This window comes from Cajanus cajan, chromosome 6 (assembly GCF_000230855.2).
Source record: "Cajanus cajan strain Asha chromosome 6, NIPB_CcT2T_4, whole genome shotgun sequence".
In the NCBI taxonomy this organism is placed as follows: Eukaryota; Viridiplantae; Streptophyta; class Magnoliopsida; order Fabales; family Fabaceae; genus Cajanus; species Cajanus cajan.
Window position 1 is genome coordinate 38,734,133 of NC_138522.1, and position 21,932 is coordinate 38,756,064.

The window sequence follows — 21,932 nt, forward strand, 5'->3', positions numbered from 1 at the left end:
TATTTAAGTCTATTATAAATTTTCCCCTCAAAAAAAAGTCTATTATAAATTTATAATAATGTACTCACACTTGTCATGTTAAAAACTAAGTGCTCCCAATCTTTTCTATATTTTTATTTTGTTAAAAAGTCAAAGTTAATATATTAAGTTTTTGAAAAAAATAAATCTTAAAATAAGTGTCATGTTAGTTTTCAATATAATATTAATTATCTTTCTTTTTTTCATTTATACCCTTCATAATATTTTTTACAAAGTGAATATTGTATTGTATTATTTATAATAAAGAAGATTAACTATAAGTTTTTATTTCTAGTTTGTATGAAACAACCTAAAACAATACTTATTATAAGATAAAGGAAGTACTAGTTATAATTAAATCAAATCAGTAAAGGGATTAAGGAGTGCTAATTGATCTAAATTCATATTATATTATTTTTAAAATAAAAAGGGTCAAAATTTTGATACGAGATATAGAAAGAGATATTTTTGAAAGTGTTAAAAATGAGAAAATCATTCAATATTTTTAAAATATGAAATCTCATAGAGAACAATTTAATGTATATTTATATTTCAAAAAAAATGTAAAATTATATATTTAATACTATAAATTTATGTGTTAATACTGCCTCCACTACTTAAAATTTCTGGATCCGTCACTATATATATATATATATATATATATATATGTATAATATGATGTCAAATTGAGGAATTACAAAAATCATGAAATCCTTCGTAATTTTTCAAATTATTAAATTTGTTTACATCAAAATTGTGTTTGAGACATTTATTTTCAACAGTTGCGTTTTTTTTTTAATTATAATTTTTATTCAATTTTTTTCTTTTAATTTTCATTTAATAGTGTGATACTTTTTGGTGACTCTATTCTCTCTGATAAATACCACACTGCTGAAGGGAAAGAATACATCGGTGTTATACATCTTGCCAGCCTAATTTGTATCCAGAGGTATAATTATTACAAAAAAGATTAATGTTAGTTACAGGTTTTTTTTATTTCATTAGGCAAATAATTGATATTATTTATAATATTGTATATAATTATTTATATTTAATTTTTGACCAGCCTTTAATTTGCAAATATTTCAAAAATACTGTCCAAAATTAAAGAAAAGAGTTTTTATTTTCAAAATTGTATGGTACACATGCAAAAGTTTTCTATGCTTCTATTTTATAGACATAAACAGCTACAGATTTATACACTTAGAATAATATTTTTTACACGCTATTTTTATATACCGTTTCTACCACCTTGTTTAGAAAAAGTACTACACAATAAAATAAAATAATATATATATATATATATTATGATTAAACAAAAGTACAAGACAATATTTTTAATTTTATGATCCCTACGTGACAATGATTTCCACTCTTTTGGTGTTTAAACAAGTGTCGTGCCGTTTCAAACTGGGCTAAACATTACTTTCTTTCAGATTACAATTCTTTTTGCAACACAAATACGCAATGGATCGCCTCAAGATAGCTCTACAAACATAACTTGGTATAAACCAATGACATACATGAAGTGCAGCGATTGCATAACATTTTGGTGAATTTTCCTTCTTTCTTTGTTTCTATCTGTAAAGCAACAGTGGATAGTTATCTAAAAGAACCACCCAACAGCTGTCGCACGTGGCGTGCAACAACCTCTTCTTACGTGCATGCATGGATATAGTACTGCAAATACTTTGTCTATAAATAGATGATACTCAGGGAATTTGCTCTAAACCATAATTAAGTTTCCTTGTTGATGTTTTAGGTGATCAACCTCTCCCAACGAAATGGCATATTTGGAGGAAATACGTGAGAAACAAAGAGCTCGTGGCCCAGCCACCATCTTAGCCATTGGCACTGCAACTCCAGCCAACAGCATTTATCAATCTGACTTTACCGATTATTACTTTCGAGTGACCAAGAGTGAACACATGACTGAACTCAAGTCCAAGTTGAATCGCATATGTAAGCTTATCTATGATTATTATCTATAAATTCATCCAGCATATCCATATTTATCCTCTCATTCTGTGTGCATGTACAAATTTTACTTTTATTTGATTGTTCGTAACCCAAAAGTGCCCTGCCATGCCTTCATGCATCATATAAATACACGCCTGCTTTCATGCAAATACGTTAAAAGCCGAAAGATTTATATACATATATAATAAGGAGTTTTCAAGTGAGAAATTTTTTAAAATAAAAAATGGAATTATTATTGATATTAATTAATATTTAGATTATATAAAAAAAATCTAAACAATTAAAATTAAAACTCAATTATAAGTACATCTTATGAGAAAATGCAATCATTTCAAACTATTATTATCATCATCATTTTACTATTGTTACATGTATGTTGTTGTGATTAAAAATGAGAATAAGTCAGTTATAATTATGAACTTGTGATGGTAATAGTTGTGAAGATTGTAATAGTAATAATTTCATAACAAATATTTTACAAGAGTTTTATTCTCAAATATAAATTAATTTTTATCATAATCTAAAAATCATTACCAATATATTTTTTTTTTCATTTTAAAAAGTTTCTCTGCTAAAATCTCTCTATATATATATATGGTTTCTTGATTCACAATTATTATTTTTCATAATAAATATACATCAACATGCATAAGTGGTTACTAATGTCACTTGATTAAGAAATAATATAAGAAAAACTCAAGATAAAGAATGTTATTTGTTTTAATAAATTTGTCATTTTTCAATTAAAAGAAAAGGCTAAAAAGAACGATAAAAACAAATATGGATGTTTGAATTTATACGTAAATATTGTTTTCAAATATCAATATGTAAAAGTTATGTTTGATTTTTAAAATAAACCTTGGTATGGCTCTAATTTCTTGGTGTCTACAACAGGTGAGAAGTCGATGATAAAGAAACGTTACATACATCTCACTGAAGAAATGCTGAAAGAAAATCCAACCATAAGCACATACAAGGAGTCATCCTTAGATGTTCGCCAAGACATACTAGTGGAGGAGGTCCCTAAGCTTGGTGAGAAGGCAGCATCAAAAGCCATCAAGGAATGGGGCAGACCCAAATCAGATATCACTCATCTCATATTTTGCTCCACCTCGGGTGTAGACATGCCTGGTGCGGACTATCAACTTGTCAAGCTTTTAGGCCTCAATCCATCCACCAAAAGGTTCATGTTATACCATCAAGGTTGCTTTGCTGGTGGCACTGTCCTTCGTCTCGCTAAAGACCTTGCTGAGAACAATGTTGGAGCACGTATTCTCGTGGTATGTTCTGAGATCACAGTTGTCACATTTCGTGGGCCCTGTGAAACACACTTGGACTCATTGGTTGGACAAGCTCTCTTTGGTGATGGTGCTTCATCTGTGATCGTTGGATCCAACGCTGACATAACCATCGAACGACCACTATATCACCTTGTCTCAGCGTCAGAGACAATTCTACCCAATTCTGTGGGTGCAATTGAGGGACACTTGCGTGAGGTGGGACTCACCTTCCATCTTAAAGACAATGTTCCTCATTTGATTGGAGAGAACATAGAGAAAAGCCTTGAAGAAACTTTTCACCCTCTTGGGATCAGAGACTGGAACTCTTTGTTTTGGGTAACACACCCTGGTGGCCCTGCAATCTTGAAGCAAATAGAGGAAAAACTTGGGTTGAAGGCTGATAAACTGAGAGCAACTAAACAAGTTCTAAGTGAGTACGGGAACATGTCGAGTGCATGTGTCCTGTTTATATTGGATGAGATGAGAAGGTGGTCCATGAAGGAAGGGAAATCCACGACTGGTGAAGGACTGAAGTGGGGTGTTTTATATGGGTTTGGCCCTGGCTTAACAATGGAGACTATTGCTTTGCATAGTGCCACCATCGATCCAAGCCATTATTAGTTGCCATAATAGTATGAAGATATATATATTATTGGAAAATACAATATTTTAATATAATGAATAATTGGTCAATAGACTAAAGTATTAAAATACATAATTAAGTTGTTTATTGTTGTGTTTTATGTTTAAGATCAACGATGTTAAGGTCTAGTTTTCAGTAGTTATGTATAAAACATGTTTCTGAGCTTGTTGTTATAAACATTGTCCTTTTTTTTGTCTTTCAATAAGTTAGTGATCATTTGTTTCTAACATTTTGACTGAAATCGAACGCTAATTTAGAATCTTAAGAAATGGCAAAATATAATCGTATTATAAAGATCTTAAATAGATAATTAGTAACAACGCTTAAGATCTACCAAATTTGGTTTTATTTCAACTTTAGTAGCAACAATTTAAGTAAGGAAATATTTTTTAACAGTTAACTTGATTGATTGTTCCGAATCGATTAAGCTCTAGACAAGGTGGCAATCAACCAAGCATATGAAGCATCCAGTTGTTGCCAATTAGTCTCTTTGTTCTCTAAACTCGAGACTTGGGGTTATGTACCCATATTGGTCCATAGCTGATCTATCATCCTTTTTTGGCTAGATCGATTGACCATCTCACGGTGAGGTTACTAAGTAAGTGTATGATAAACAACGACGTGATAATATTGCAAGTTGGACTTAATTTTCAAATCATAAAGCTTTTTCATCTTTTAGACTTGAGACTGGGAGGTTGTGTACCTTTATAGGCCTAGGACTAATTGATCGCAATATGTTATTCAAAGCCTACCATTTAGTGTTAGGAAGGTAATCGACCAACGTGTCTTGCTAGTTACAATAATAGGTAAAGCATTGGATAAGAAAATATTGTACCCTCCTAGGTCCAAATGATCGATACACCTTCTAGGCCCAAGGCCAACCAACCCATTATAAATTCACATCTTATCAAGATTATGGGTTTGGTCCATGAGATTACAAGATAATATATTTACAATTAAGAATATCAATTTAAATAAATTAAAGATAAGTAAGATAATTTATACCCTAATAAACAACTTTATGAAAATATAAGATAATTAAGATAAATGATAAAGCGGATCCAAATTAATAGAATCGAAAGAGATAACCCTACTACTATATAAGGCTAAGATTAAGAAGAGAGTTTTTAGGTTTTACTCATAATCTCACTTTTATGCTATGGATAGGCCTACCCAAGGTTTTATATTGGAACAAGAATTAAGTTTGTTTATTAATGTAAATTATTAGGGTCATACCAAATTTTTTAAAAGATGAAGTTAAACTTATAAAAAAATAAAAATAAAATTAAAAATAAAAACTTATGATAGATAATATAAATTTAATTTTTAATTTTATAGAACAAGTCAGACATAAATATTTAAAGTTAAGAATTAAGTTTGTTTATTAATGTAAATTATTAGGGTCATACCAAATTTTTAAAAAGATGAAGTTAAACTTATAAAAAAATAAAAATAAAAATAAAAATAAAAACTTATGATAGATAATATAAATTTAATTTTTAATTTTATAGAACAAGTCAGACATAAATATTTAAAGTTTGACTTAATTTCACTTATTTTGGTCTTTATTTATATTTTTATATTTATATATTTTTTCCAAATATTTAGTTCAAATGGCATATATACCATATTCTATGGATGAAGCATTTCATAAGGAATGAGATTCATTTGTTACATAAAATATCAATGGTCGTCAAATTTTGTATTGCATGCTAGCTGATCACACAAATTATTTTGACTTTTCATACATATAATGAGAGCGAGTAAAATAGCTCTTGCACCTACTATTTTAATTAGCATTTATAGATATTTATGTTTGTTGCTTCACATCAAGATCATAACTACCACAAAAGTCGATTACTTTAATCTCTTTTGCATTTTTCTTCAACTATGAATACATTGTTTAATTACCGGTACGACTTTTAATTTCAAAAATGATGGTTTCATAATGAGCGCAAACAAATTTAAAGATGGGACAAAGGATTTGGTTGGTGAAACCTATAATATGTGAAGATTGACATGACGATGAAGTCAAGGAAGTCAAAGAGGTAACAAGTTTTCACTATTATAATTTTTCTTATTACATGTAACTTTTCATGCGAATTTTGTATAAAAATTTGTATAAAATGTTGTTCCTACAAATTTTTCTACAAAATTTTATCTCTAGATAATATCTTTATAAATAATATGTTTTTACAAATTTTAAAATTCGCAAAAAAATTTCCTGCAAAAAAAATTCACAAGAGAGTTTCCTGTGAAATTTCCTGTGAATTTTGTTTGCAAGAAATTTTAAAGAAAAATCTCTTACGAAAAAAATCAAAGAAATTACTATTCAGAGTTAATTTTTGTACAATTTCTATTATTAATTCTTCAACTTTTAAATGTTTACAATGAATTCATCTGAAGCATTAAGAAATTTGTTTTCACGCCTCTAACATATGATAGATAACCTTTTAAACTCTTAGATTGTAAATTATAGGTCTAACACTCAATCATACAAAATCAACTTGTAAGGTAACTATTGCTCCAACTTATATACTTTTTAATTGTTTTATTTCTAATCGATATGGGGCTTGAGAAAAAACTTCTAATTCTTAAACTTATATATATTATTTTTCTTGTGGATTGAAATTGGCAGGAAAATTTGCAATAAAAGTTACTTGCGAAATTTTTCTACTATTTAGTAAATATTACTTGCGAATTTATTTTTAATAACAAGAAAATTTGCAAGAAACAAGATAAAATTCTTACAATATTTTCTGCAAATTTTTACCATAGAAAAAAATTTCTATGATCATTAAAATTATAGCAAAATTTGCAAAAAAAAAAAAAAAAAAAAGTATAGATTATTTTTCATTAAAAAAATTGTATGAAATTTCTGTAAATTATTTTTCGCAAATAAATTTGCAAAAAAAAAAATTTGTAAAATTAGTATTGCAAGAAAATTCACAAAAAAAATATGTGAATATTTTTTTTAGAAAAATTTGCAAGAAAATGACATTTTTCCAAATATGAGATACATGTTCCACCTTATCTGCGACCCTACTTGCCCATTTCGTGCCTTGACATCTTTGTTCTCACCCTGGTTTTGCACCTCCAATATCCTTATCTGCTCACAACTTTGAGTAACACTTAAAAAAAACTTATCCACTCTTCGTACTCCTCCTGCCCAAGAATCCAGCTTCAAGTCTCAAAATGATTTAAAACCCATTCTGCATAGGTTTTGATTTAAACCAATGTAAAATGAGTTTTCTCAATCAGTTATTATAGAATGGAGATAAAATAGTTGTTTCATTACAAAAATATTTCCTCTAGTTTTTCATCTATTGTTACACAATTTATATAAAAAGGAAAATATAAAATAGTGTTTTTACACTAGGGAATCATCACAACTACAAGTTTTCATGAGTTGATGTTACCTTGATTATTTTTCGGAAGGAACTTTAGTTTTATAAAATATATATTGACTCACTGTCATAAAACCTTGACAAAGGTTCATTAAATCTCTTTGAAGTTGCAAAATTATAGCTCCATTAGGTGTTGGATGTTAAAAAAAAATTATTGTTTATTTTTTACCTTCCATTGATTTATAAAAAATATTTGGTTGAATGGTATCTTCACAATTCCTGAAATATCTATTTTATATGATCAGTGAATATTAGAAGTTATGTGTAAGTGTACATAAAATAGTGTAACTTATAATTTAATGGATCCTTGATGGATAAAAGAATCACGACTCTGAAAGAATAATATATAGGTAGAACCATTGTAACCCTACATAAAAGGGTATGGTTTGAACCATTTGTAACTTCCTTTCATCATTCATGGCCTTAATCCTACGACTACTATGTTTTATTTCATTGGTTATCCAATTAATGGAAAGAGTATATATTTTATTGTCCTACTCAAGGAACAAAAATAATAGTCTATCAAATATGCAAGGTTCTTTGAAAATGATATTGGTGGTTTAATAAACCATGAAGATAGGGAAGGGAACCAAGTTCTAGTGGGGAGAAGATCATTGTACCAATCCCTATAACATCCCAGATTTCATAATTTATAATAATAATATTTTAGAAATTATTTTAATATTTTAATGTATTTATTAAAGGATTTTGATATTAATTAACTACTTATATGAGCATTATTTTATTATAAAGCATGATATGTAATTATTATTTTGATTGATGATATATCGATAAATTTTATGATTTTTATTTTATTAATAATTATGCTAATTTTATTTGATTAAAGAGAAGATGTGTATTTTCATTATATTATATTATATTAATTATTTTATGGAAAGGAAAGGAAGGACGTGATGGTCATTTGATTAATTATTATTATTATTATTATTACTATTATTATAATTATTATTATTATTATTATTATTATTTTAAGAAGGGAGTTATCAGGAGTTAAGAGAAATTACCTTACATTTCATTTCTCTTGACTTCTTCCTTATTCATTTCCTATTTCCTTTCTATTCTACACTCTAAAGACCATGGAGAACCAAGAGAGACCAACCAAATATTGTCCATGCTTCATCTTCTACTCATCCAAGTAAGGTAGAGTGAGAAACCTCACTCGGGGTGTGGGAATAATTGTTGGGTAGCAAGATTGACCTCCAATCCCTATGTGTGTCTATAGGAACAGACACTCTATGAAAGTTTTTTGTTTTTTTTTTCTGCTTATTTTGTTGCGTTCTTTGTGTAATTCTGAGTATGGATATGTGTTTAATTTCAATAATGGATATGTTTGGTAGCGGGATTGACTCCTGATGCATGCTTTTAGAAACAGACACTTTTCGAAATATTTTTTATTTTCATGTTTGAGTTTTCTATAATTATGTTCCTTGATGATTATTGAGCATGAATGTATGCTTAATTTTGAGTTTGGATAGGCTTTGATATGGATTAAAGTGCTTCATGGGTTCCTATAGGAACCCTATATGAGAAATAGACAAAATTCGAATGTTTTCTATTTTGATTTCTCAGTTTATTATTGTGTTCCTTGATGTTTGTTAAGTGTTAATGTGTTTAATTCCAAAAGTAGACAAGTTTTTATATGAATTAGAGTGCTCTGTGGGTTCCTGTGGGAAATCCTATGAAGTGAAATTAGGGATATGATCTTTGGATGAATTTTGAGGCATTATATATGAAGTGAAATTGATGATGGATTCGTGTTTTGGGTAACATTTGGAGTGTTTTAACCTATTGAAATATTATATCACCTGGCTAGTTGTATATGATGTTGGATAATTTCCTGTTATGGTTTATGTGTTATTCTGATGGATAGGCCTATGAGAAGTTCCTTGTATAAGACTATGTGAATATGACGAGATAATGTGAAAAGTGAATATGAGACACGAGACATGATGATATGTGACAATGAGACAGGATATATGAGAAACTATGACAAGTAAAATAATGAGTCAATGAAGTGTGAATGTGTGACATGCATCATGTACATCTATGTTATGGGTACAATATGGAGTACACCATTAGGGAAGGCCCTCCTTGTGTAACAGCTTGGGAGAGTCATAGGGGATAGTGTGGTTTGGATGTCTTTATTTCGCCCGTTTGTGAGCACGAGACGTAACTTGCACAATTTTGTTATCCCAACTAGACCCTAGCAATACATCCTTATAGTTGATAGTGTACGGGTAGCTCCTTACATGTACTCCTAGACTACCTTAGGTGTGTTGTTTAGGCAGAAAACCAGTGATATGTGATGTGATTGACGCCACATGCATGCATTTGTGAGTTGAGTTCATGACATCATTGCATAATGAGTGACTGTGTATGTGTTACTAATGTATGTATGACTTGAGTTATGCTTGATTAATGTGTGCTTTGTTATGATTTGTGTGTGTTGCTTGACCATTATTTTTACACCTTAACCTGAGTGAGATGTTTCTCAGTCCCCTATTTGTTCTATGTGTGTCTTCTACTGTGTTGCAGCTAACCATCAACATGAGGATGTTGGTGATGAAGCTTAGGCTTTAGTTGGGCGTGCTTTGATAGGATATGTGACATCAGGGCATACTTAGGACTAGTTTAGGATGTTGTTTCCATTGAACTGTTTTGAAAACCTCAATTTCTTTCCTTCGTAATTTCCGCATTGGAGATATTGTTTATGAGTTTATGAATGTGAATCCTTTATGTAAGATATTTGAGATTCTAGTTTTATTTATGAAAGATTTTAATTATTCCTATTTATTGTGTATTTAAGAATGTGGGGTAGAGGGTGTCACAATCCTATCGTAAAAGAGAGAGTTCAAATTTCATTAGATGAACAATTACCCGAAGAACATTGACAACAACTTGTAAATGATCCACCACCATAAACTACTATTCAAGAACCTAAAAGTGTACCTCTTAGACATTCTCAAAGCAATGAAGGTTTATCATCCCTGCTAATTACTACACTTTTTTTGGGCGGGGGGGGGGGGAGGATTCCATTATGAGTAATATACTGAATCCAAAAAATTATAGTAAAGGAATTTCCAGTGACTTGTTTAAAAAATGGATGAACCCATGAATGATAAAATATATTCAATCATAATGATGTGTGGGAACTTGTAAACACCACTACATATATACCATTTTACATCGGTTATTTAACATTATTTACATCGGTTCTAAAACCGATGTAGAATAGAGTGACGTAGTATATGTATACTATTTTACATTGGTTTTAAAACCGATGTAAATTTGTATATAATTTTACATCGGTTATTCATAAAACCGATGTAAACTTGTCTCTATTTGCTTCATCATGAGTAGTCGTAGGAAGTGCTGAATCCGCAACAGGTGCAACAGATTTTTCTGAAGTTGGATCAGCAGCTGCATCAGCTGCCTTTTTGGTTATGGCATCACCGCCTGATTTAGACGGACCAGCACCTTCTTTGGTGCCATCAAAGATTTTATTTGAGTGCGCAACAGCAGCTGCATCAGCAGCTTGAGTATTTAAGGCCTCGCCGCATGATCCAACACTTGCTTTGTTGCCTTCATGTACATGTTCACCAGCTGCTGTATTGTCCATGCTTGCATTCACGTCGAATGACTCAGCTGCACCAACCGTCATCATGGCATCTGCACCGCCAGCTGAATTAGGCACCGCTATTGATCCACCCCCACAATAAAGGTCTTGACCAGCAGCTTTCTGAACAGCAGAGGGTGCACCAGCTGCTTGATTACGTGGCCCCTCATGAGTCTAGTGCATGGCTTGAACACGTGCTCCATTTCCTGCATGGCTACATGCAGCATCATCGTGGCCTATGCAACAACACGTAGAACATGCATTTAGGTGTATTCCACTAGTTATCATTCAATTAAGTGCAGCTGACTTTTATTACTGTAGTTTTAAACTAATCTTGGAATATGTATCATTCTACACGCTAAAAGGAAGCTGGCTCTCAAACAAGATGAAGATCCTGATACTCAAAGGAATCTGGATGTGAAAATGAAACATGTTATTATAAACAAAAAGGCTCTCCAAAGTACACAAGCTCATGTTTCTCACAATATACCGCCATATGATGCTTCTGCAACTACACCTCACGAGGCATATGTATTGGACAAAATCATTCTTAAGGGAGAATGGGATTAACTTGTTGACATTTATAATAATTTACATCTGGGAGAAGAAGCTGACTTTAATAAGAAATTAAAGAAATTAAAGTCAATAAATATAATTAAAGAATTTATTTTTATCAACATTATAGAAATGTATGTAACTAATAAGACTCATCACATTGCTTTTCATTTCAGTTTCTTTTAACACACAAATGACACAATCGCATGCATTCCACCAGATAATTCAAGCTAAAACCTACACCAACACCAATAATTATTTCCCATTCCCCAACTATCACTTTTCACAATCCCTCTCACCAACAAAATGTAGAAGAATCTGATGAAACACATACAAAATTCCAATTCGAACGAGTTGCACTCAAATTAAGCCACTTGAAATAGAATGCGCAATGAGCATTCGAACCATTCGCTTTCACCTTTTCAACCAAAAATCATGCCTACAAACCTTTCATATAAATACGCACCCTGTAACATTGTTAAAAAAAAAAAAAAAAAAAAAGAGGCTGATTCAGTAGCCCAGAACGGGCCGTTCCCAAATTGGAACGGGCCGTTCCAAGCTACTGAATTTAACTACATATTGTGGTTGAGAACGAGCCGTTCTGGGAAGGAGAACGGGACGTTCTGGAGGGAGAACGGGCCGTTCTGGAGGGAGAACGGGACGTTCTGGAGGGAGAACGGGCCGTTCCGGATGAGTCCCGGAACGGGCCGTTCTGATTTCAGAACTGGCCGTTCTGGGCGTTAATTTTGTGCATGATTTGGGAGTTCGGAACGGGCCGTTCCGAACTCGGTACGGCCGTTCTAGGCCAATCCGAAAGTCTATAAATAGGGGGTTGGGGACCTTCAGGAGTTTCGGAGTTTTTAGAGAGAAGTTTTAGAGAGAAGGTCTCTGGGTCAGTGAGCTCCTTTCTCTCCCAAATTTCTCTGTTTGACTCCTTTTCTCCTCTAGATCACTAACTCCTTCTGACTTTTCTTGAAATTCAGATCAGAAAGCTTGTTTTGGGAAGACTGAAGTTCCGAGTTGAGCCTCGAGGGAAAATTCTACTTTTGTTCAGTCTTTGGCTATCTGAGCCAATCTTCAGGTAAGGGAAGCTAGAATGTTTGTTATTTAAGTTGCATGTGAGTTTAGAAACTTAATTGATGCATGGAAGTTGAGGATCCATGGCTGGATCGGAGAATTCGCTAATTGTTCAAAGTCTTGGAAAAAAATGGGGGTTCTGGTGAATTTGATGCATCAGATGGGTGCATGTTGATTCTAGGTTTATTTAAGTTGTATGAAGTCTATGCATTGTATTTTGTGTTTGCATGTGGCTGGATTTGTTGGTGTGGATGAGAGTTTGTGAACTCTGTTATTGGAATTTAGGCCGGGCGCAGGTTGAATGTGCTAGGCGTGGATGAGTCTTGGGACTCTCAGGCTGGGATTAGGCTGGGCGAGCTCAGGCTACGCCGAGCGTGAATAAGTTTATGAATGAATTGATGCTTATGCATGTTTAAAGTTAAAGTTTTAGATCATGTATATATGATATATGATGTATGGTGAGGTGTGATTCATATGTATGCTTTGTGATGATACGTATGAATGTTTGAATATGATATGACATGCGTATATGTTCATATGAGTATGATTGTTGATCATGATGGTGGGCAGACCATTATGATGTATGATGCATTATTGCATGTGATGTCTTATGACATGTGTATGATTGTTGATCATGATGGTGGGCAGACCATTATGATGTATGATGCATGATTGCATGTGATGCCTATGGCATGAGTCTAGCCTAGGACTTGAGGAGAGGAAAAATATTTTCGAACTGGAAGAGCTCACATAGAGTCTCTTGAGAGTGGTGCTTGGATAGGCCACTGATATATGAGAGTGGTGCTCTGGGAGGCCACTGGATTTGGGAGAGTGGTGCTTAGATAGGCCACTGGGTTGGGTGAGTCTCCTCTAAGTCCTTAGCTAGTGTTGGAGCGGGGTATGAGGTCGAGGGTTATTCCCTTAACCAAGTACTCGGGAAGGTGCGTGGATCCTTGCGGATAGTCGGTGGGCGAACTCCACAATTGACTTGGTTAATGCATGCCAAGGTCGTGGTAAGCCCGTACCCAGCTGTGCTATACCTGACGGTGGATCTGGACTTCCAATTGTGTAAGTGACATCATCCGAGTAAACCCAAGGGAGGATTATATATCCTGTTTAGCTGTGACCGAGCGGGCGCATTGGGCGTGAAAACGGTTGGGGTGGTTTCGGTAGGATGGAATGTCACTTATACAGCTCTATTGTTGTGGAGATCTCCTAGGTGTATGCGTGACGACGCATTAGATGATTGATATGCATTGATATCTGTCATGAGATGCATTTATTGCATGATTATTAATATGATGAAGTGTGGTGTTTGACTTCATGACTGGTGGATTATATTTTATGCATGAGTAGTATTGGATAGAGTGTATGGTGTGACTCTATGAATACGATTGTGTAGTATAGATTATTATGATTCATTTTATGAATTCTAGCTTACCCTTATGTTTCCATGTGGTGGAACTGCGATGATCATACTTGGTATGGGAGCAGATCAGGGCTAGCTTGGAGTCGAGGTGACCGCTGCGAGACGGGGAGTTTGATCCTCGTGTTAGGGTTACCATTTTGGGTAGCGATTTTTGTCTGTTTGACCGGCACTAGGAAATATTATTTTTGGGATGACTGTACATATATGGCATTTTATTTTGTATTTAAAGAATTTGGTTATTTTTATTCTTATCTATACCTGTAAGTATGAGTTATCCAATTTAATATTTTCCTTAGTTCACTAGTAGTAGTGCGATTCCACTAAGTGTAGAGACCATGGCGGGTCGTTACACTTTTATGGTATCAGAGCCGGTCGAGTCTGTTAGGATGCTCTGTGGGGAGTGATCCTTCTATGTTTCTGTTGTGTCATATCTTTGATATGTGTTAATTTTGGTGAGTTGTAGTGATAAAGTGTTAGTAAAAGAATGTTTGAATTCTTTTTGTATGGTGAGGTCTCAGTTTGATCATATCGCTAGAACTATGGAGATGATGGCCATAGTGATGCAATAGTAAAGTGCTTACTTTGCTTAGATGGAGGTGGGTAGAGCTGCGGTTGAGGCAGCTAGACCGGTGGTCTCTCAGGCAGAGTTCAGGAGATGTTAGCTTCTTCAGTTCAAGGGGGATTCAGATCTTGATGTGGCATATTAGTGGTTGTGTGAGATGGAAAAGATCTTCAGTGTTTTGAGATCTTCTGAGGAAAGGAAGTTGGCCTATGCAATATGTATACTGGCAGGCGAGGCTGAGTACTGGTGGAGAGACACCAAACAAATATTAGAGAACAGGAGTGTACATGTTGATAGGGATTGCATTAAGAGAGCCTGTCTGTTCTAGATTATGCTATGAGGTTGAGCGTTTAACTCGTTTCTACTCTCAGGCCATATCTGAGGCTTGGAGATGTAGAAAGTTTGTAGAGGGATTGAGGCACGAGCTGAAGATGGTCATAGTCCCTATGTCCATAGTGGAGTTTCCTGCCTTGGTTGAGAAGACAAAGACTGTTGAGAGTTTGGAGGGTGGTAGTAGCAGTGGTAAGGCTGCTAGAGTTCAGGAGGGGAGGCCAGTAGAGGGGACCCTATGACAGACCTGTACAGTCTCAGAGAGGAGCTGTTAGTAGGGGACCTCGACCTGTTACTTCTCAGGGCGGAGCACAGTTGGTGCGGTGCTACAGATGTAAAAGAGCACATATGGTTAGAGATTGTTCTCATCCGGGGAATGTTTGCTTCAGATGTGGTAGGCCAAGCCACATCTCTAGAGATTGTCAAACACCACCGACTTCATCTGGGAGTGCCCCGAGGCCACCCAGACCTACAACTACGGGGAGAGTGTTTACATTATCAGGTGCAAAGGCTTCCACTTCATCAGACTTGGTGAAGGGGAAAGGGAAGGCAGCAGGTGAGGATGTTTTATTTTTGTTCGATTCTGGTGCCACACATTCATTTATTTTTGTTGATTGTGTGGGGAGATTGGGTTGCTCATGATAGATATTAACATAATCTTAGGGATGGATTGGTTATCTGCCCATCACATCCTTATAGATTGTGCTCAGAGAAGATTGATATTTCCTCAGTTGGAGGATGAGGTGTTGTTGTCAGCGGGTCAGGCTGAGTAGTTGATGAAAGATGGAGCTGAGTGCTTCATGTTGTTTGTCGTTTTGAATGATTGAGATGGAGAGGGTCATCACTGGGATTGAGATTGTCAGTGAGTTTCCTGAGGTGTTCCCAGATGATGTGTCGGGATTGTTACCTATGCGTGATGTTGTATTTAGCATTGACCTGGTATTGGGTGCAAGATCGGTATCAGTGGCTTCTTATAGGATGATTCAAGCTAAGTTGGTAAAGCTGAAGAAACAGATCGAGGATTTGTTGGAGAAATACTAGAGAGGTCCAATGTTTCTCCTTAGGGTGCCTTGGTACTGTTAGTAGAGAAAGATGGTGGGGCCCGTTTGTGTGATTATCGGCAATCGGTAACTGAACAAATTGACGATAAGGAATAGGTATCCGCTTTTGAGAATTGATGAATTGATGGATCAACTGAGGGGAGCTTCGATGTTTTGATGATATATTGGTGTATTCTAGATCTTTGGAGGATCACTATGAGCATTTGAGGTTGGTTTTACAGGTACTGAGAAAGAGGTAGTTGTATGCCAAGCTGTCCAAGGGTGAGTTTTGACTGTCTGAGGTGAGATTTGGGGCATGTGATATCGATAGAGGGGATTACAGGAGATCCAGCCAAGGTGGAGGCTGTGATCCAGTGGGAGCGTCAGAGGACTGTTACGGGGATTAGGAGTTTTGTTGGGTTAACGGGTTACTATCAGAGATTTATAGAAGAGTTTCTCTCGAATAGTAATGCCTTTGACTTAACTGACTTGGAAAGATCAGTTTTTAGTTTGGATGGACGCTTGTGAGCAGAGTTTTCAGGAATTGAAGGAGTGATTGAATACTTCTCCAGTTTTGGTGTTACCTAATACTGATGAGTATTTTGATGTGTGTTGTGATGCTTTTCACCAGGGGTTGGGCTGTGTGTTGATACAGGAAGGAAGAATAGTAGTGTATGCTTCGAGGCAACATAAGACTCATGAGAGGAATTATCCTACTCATGATTTGGAGCTTGCAGCTATGGTGGTTGCCTTGAAGTCGTGGAGGCACTATCTGTATGATGCGAGATTCAATGTATTTAAGGATAAAAAGGAGTTTGAGTATGAGGCAGAGGAGGTGGATGGAATTCCTAAAGGATTTTGATTTCAAAGTTGATGTATCATCCTGGGAAGGCGAGTGTGGTAGCGGATGTATTGAGTAGGAAATCCATTCATGTGTCAGCTATGTTGATTAAGGAGTTGGAGCTGATTGAGTAGTTTAGAGATTTGAGACTAGAAGTGGAGGTTGTCCAAGATCACATTAGTTGCGGTATGATCACCATAACTAATGAGTTCTTGAGACAGGTGGGAACTAAGCAATTACAAGATCTAGAATTGTTGAGGATTTTGGGATTGCTTGGTATTAAGAGGGCAGCTGTTTTTGAGCTTAGTGCTGATGGAGATTCTCAAGTGGAAGTGTGATAATGTCACTAAGGACTTTGTGGTTGGGTTTCCTAGGACAGCTAGGAATAGTGACTCTATCTGGGTGATTGTTGATAGGTTGACAAGTGTGCGCACTTTCTTCCTATCAAGAGGTGGTCCTTGGAGAGGCTTGCACAGTTGTATATCAGAGAGATAGTACGGTTGCATGGAGTGTCTTACAGTATTATCTCTAACAGAGATCCAAGGTTTACTTCCCGGTGGGCAGACTCTGCATCAGGCTTTGGGAACAAGGTTGAGGTTGAGCTCTGTTTATCATCCACAGATAGATGGTCAGTCGGAGAGGACAATTCAGTCAATGGAGGATCTCTTGAGAGCTTATGTGTTGGATCATCTGGGTAGCTGGGAAGAGGTGTTACCACTGGTAAAGTTTAATTATAATAACAGTTATCACTTGATTATTGGCATGACACTTTTTGAGGCTTTATATGGCAGGAGGTGTAGGACTCCATTATGTTAGTATCAAGAGGGTGAGCCAGTAGTGGTTGGTCCAGAGTTAGTTCTTCAGACTACTGAGATGGTGAGATAAATTCAGCAAAGGTTGAGGGCTACCCAGAGTTGATGAAAGTCCTATGCCGATAGGAGGAGGAGACCTCTAGAATTTGATGAGGGAGAGCATGTGTTTCACATTTCACAGTTTAGGAAGTACATCCCAGATCTGAGTCAAGTGGTAGAGATGGATGAGGTGCAAGTTAGAGAGAACTTGACCTATGAGAAGAAACCGGTAGCTGTGGTTGATCACAAGTTGAAGAAGTTTTGTGGCAAATCCATCAACTTGGTGAGAATTGTTTGGGATGCATCTACTGGTGAGGTTACCTGGGAGGTGGAGAGTCAATTCAAGGAACAGTATCCATTCCTCTCTTCAGGTAGACCTATTTTCGGGGACGAAAATTCCTATTTGTTGGGGAGTATTGTAACATTGTTAAAAAAAAAAAAAAAAAAAAGGCTGATTCAGTAGCCCAGAACGGGCCGTTCCCAAATTGGAACGGGCCGTTCCAAGCTACTGAATTTAACTACATATTGTGGTTGAGAACGAGCCGTTCTGGGAAGGAGAACGGGCCGTTCTGGAGGGAGAACGGGCCGTTCTGGAGGGAGAACGGGACGTTCTGGAGGGAGAACGGGCCGTTCCGGATGAGTCCCGGAACGGGCCGTTCTGATTTCAGAACTGGCCGTTCTGGGCGTTAATTTTGTGCATGATTTGGGAGTTCGGAACGGGCCGTTCCGAACTCGGTACGGGCCGTTCTGGGCCAATCCGAAAGTCTATAAATAGGGGGTTGGGGGCCTTCAGGAGTTTCGGAGTTTTTAGAGAGAAGTTTTAGAGAGAAGGTCTCTGGGTCAGTGAGCTCCTTTCTCTCCCAAATTTCTCTGTTTGACTCCTTTTCTCCTCTAGATCACTAACTCCTTCTGACTTTTCTTGAAATTCAGATCAGAAAGCTTGTTTTGGGAAGACTGAAGTTCCGAGTTGAGCCTCGAGGGAAAATTCTACTTTTGTTCAGTCTTTGGCTATCTGAGCCAATCTTCAGGTAAGGGAAGCTAGAATGTTTGTTATTTAAGTTGCATGTGAGTTTAGAAACTTAATTGATGCATGGAAGTTGAGGATCCATGGCTGGATCGGAGAATTCGCTAATTGTTCAAAGTCTTGGAAAAAAATGGGGGTTCTGGTGAATTTGATGCATCAGATGGGTGCATGTTGATTCTAGGTTTATTTAAGTTGTATGAAGTCTATGCATTGTATTTTGTGTTTGCATGTGGCTGGATTTGTTGGTGTGGATGAGAGTTTGTGAACTCTGTTATTGGAATTTAGGTCGGGCGCAGGTTGAATGTGCTAGGCGTGGATGAGTCTTGGGACTCTCAGGCTGGGATTAGGCTGGGCGAGCTCAGGCTACGCCGAGCGTGAATAAGTTTATGAATGAATTGATGCTTATGCATGTTTAAAGTTAAAGTTTTAGATCATGTATATATGATATATGATGTATGGTGAGGTGTGATTCATATGTATGCTTTGTGATGATACGTATGAATGTTTGAATATGATATGACATGCGTATATGTTCATATGAGTATGATTGTTGATCATGATGGTGGGCAGACCATTATGATGTATGATGCATTATTGCATGTGATGTCTTATGACATGTGTATGATTGTTGATCATGATGGTGGGCAGACCATTATGATGTATGATGCATGATTGCATGTGATGCCTATGGCATGAGTCTAGCCTAGGACTTGAGGAGAGGAAAAATATTTTCGAACTGGAAGAGCTCACATAGAGTCTCTTGAGAGTGGTGCTTGGATAGGCCACTGATATATGAGAGTGGTGCTCTGGGAGGCCACTGGATTTGGGAGAGTGGTGCTCAGATAGGCCACTGGGTTGGGTGAGTCTCCTCTAAGTCCTTAGCTAGTGTTGGAGCGGGGTATGAGGTCGAGGGTTATTCCCTTAACCAAGTACTCGGGAAGGTGCGTGGATCCTTGCGGATAGTCGGTGGGCGAACTCCACAATTGACTTGGTTAATGCATGCCAAGGTCGTGGTAAGCCCGTACCCAGCTGTGCTATACCTGACGGTGGATCTGGACTTCCAATTGTGTAAGTGACATCATCCGAGTAAACCCAAGGGAGGATTATATATCCTGTTTAGCTGTGACCGAGCGGGCGCATTGGGCGTGAAAACGGTTGGGGTGGTTTCGGTAGGATGGAATGTCACTTATACAGCTCTATTGTTGTGGAGATCTCCTAGGTGTATGCGTGACGACGCATTAGATGATTGATATGCATTGATATCTGTCATGAGATGCATTTATTGCATGATTATTAATATGATGAAGTGTGGTGTTTGACTTCATGACTGGTGGATTATATTTTATGCATGAGTAGTATTGGATAGAGTGTATGGTGTGACTCTATGAATACGATTGTGTAGTATAGATTATTATGATTCATTTTATGAATTCTAGCTTACCCTTATGTTTCCATGTGGTGGAACTGCGATGATCATACTTGGTATGGGAGCAGATCAGGGCTAGCTTGGAGTCGAGGTGACCGCTGCGAGACGGGGAGTTTGATCCTCGTGTTAGGGTTACCATTTTGGGTAGCGATTTTTGTCTGTTTGACCGGCACTAGGAAATATTATTTTTGGGATGACTGTACATATATGGCATTTTATTTTGTATTTAAAGAATTTGGTTATTTTTATTCTTATCTATACCTGTAAGTATGAGTTATCCAATTTAATATTTTCCTTAGTTCACTAGTAGTAGTGCGATTCCACTAAGTGTAGAGACCATGGCGGGTCGTTACACACCCCCGCCCCACCCATAACCAAAAGAGGGAGAAAAACCCAAACTTCTCAATTTTTTAAACCAAACACACTTGCTTCAAAAATGAAACAAATACCTTCGCAACGGACTCGCACAATAGGATGACTGCGTTTCCGGAAACCTCCTCCAGGAGTGCCTCCACACCCTGAAACATTAGCACCTAAAATGAGAGAGGCAAGATGAGAGAGGCAAAAACAAGCAAAACAAAAAATGAAGATACGCACCTAAAATGGCTTCACTACGTTGTCGTTCGTCGAATAAGGCTTCAATGCTTCCTTGGAGAAGATCAACGAGCCTAGAATGTAGAGTGTGTTTTAGGTTTGAGAGTGTTGAGAGGGTTTGGGTCTTAGAGTGTGGGAGAGTGAGCGTTCCAGAGTGTGTGAGAAGGAGCGTTCAACAGTGTCCGAGAGGGAGCAACATTCCAGAGTGCGTTTGAGTGTTTCAGAGGGTGAGCATTTGAGTGTTTCAGAGAGTGAGCATGGTCGCGCGCGGGGTAGGGAATTAATTTCTAAACCCCTTCTACATCGGTCAACACGAAAACGGATGTAGAATAACAAACTAATTTCAATTCTACATCGGTCACTCATATAACCGATGTAAAATAGTTTATATTTACATCGTTTACTATAATAACCGATGTAAATATTCTTATATATTCAAGTTATTTACAAAATTGTCACCGCATGTTTATTTTACATCAGTTTTTAAAGAACCGATGTAAATATAGTGACGTAAAATACTATTTTTCTAGTAGTGAAAGCTTCATAATGGAGTTAAATCCATAGGATGCAAATGGGCATTTAAGACTAACAAAGACTCTAATGAAAATGTAGAACATTTTAAGGCAAGATTGGTGGTGGAAAGATTTACACAAAAAGAAAGTATGGACTACAAAGGAACCTTTTTACTTGTATCATCAAATGATTCATTTAATCATAATGGCTATCATGGCTCACTATGATTTAGAACTTCATCAAAATGGATGTTAAAACTGTTTTCTTAAATAGTGATCTCTATGAAGAGGTTTATATGCAACAACCTGAAGGGTTCATAAGTCCATTTATGGATTAAGCCACGCTTCAAGACAATGATATATTAAATTTGATGAAGTTGTTTCCTCCATGGTTTTTGAGGAAAATAAAGTGGATTAATGCATTTATCTCAAGGTTTATAGGAGTAAGTTTATTTTTCTTATTCTCTATGTAGATGATATTTTACTTGTTAGTAGTAATATTGATTTACTTATAGAGGCCAAGGGGGTCGTGTCTTCTTATTTTGATATGAAAGATTTAGGTAGAGCATATTTTGTTTTGTACATTGAGATTTATAGAGATAGAAATAGGAAACTCTTAGGTTTGACTCAAAAGTCTTACATGGAAAGAATCTTGAAAAGATTTAATATGGAAAAGTGTAAACCTAGAGACTCCCCAGTTGCTAAAGAAGACAAACTAAGTAAGGA

The 21,932-nt window shown here is 36.0% G+C and overlaps 1 protein-coding gene across 1 annotated transcript; it reads left to right on the plus strand.

Moving 5' to 3' along the window:
* The first annotated feature begins 1,761 nt into the window (after positions 1-1,761).
* LOC109788891 (chalcone synthase 2) lies at positions 1,762-4,110 on the plus strand. Its single transcript, XM_020347746.3, has 2 exons — positions 1,762-1,980; positions 2,893-4,110. The coding sequence occupies exons 1-2, from the start codon at positions 1,803-1,805 to the stop codon at positions 3,897-3,899; spliced, it is 1,185 nt and encodes a 394-aa protein (XP_020203335.1). The 5' UTR covers positions 1,762-1,802; the 3' UTR covers positions 3,900-4,110.
* The last annotated feature ends 17,822 nt before the right edge of the window (positions 4,111-21,932 follow it).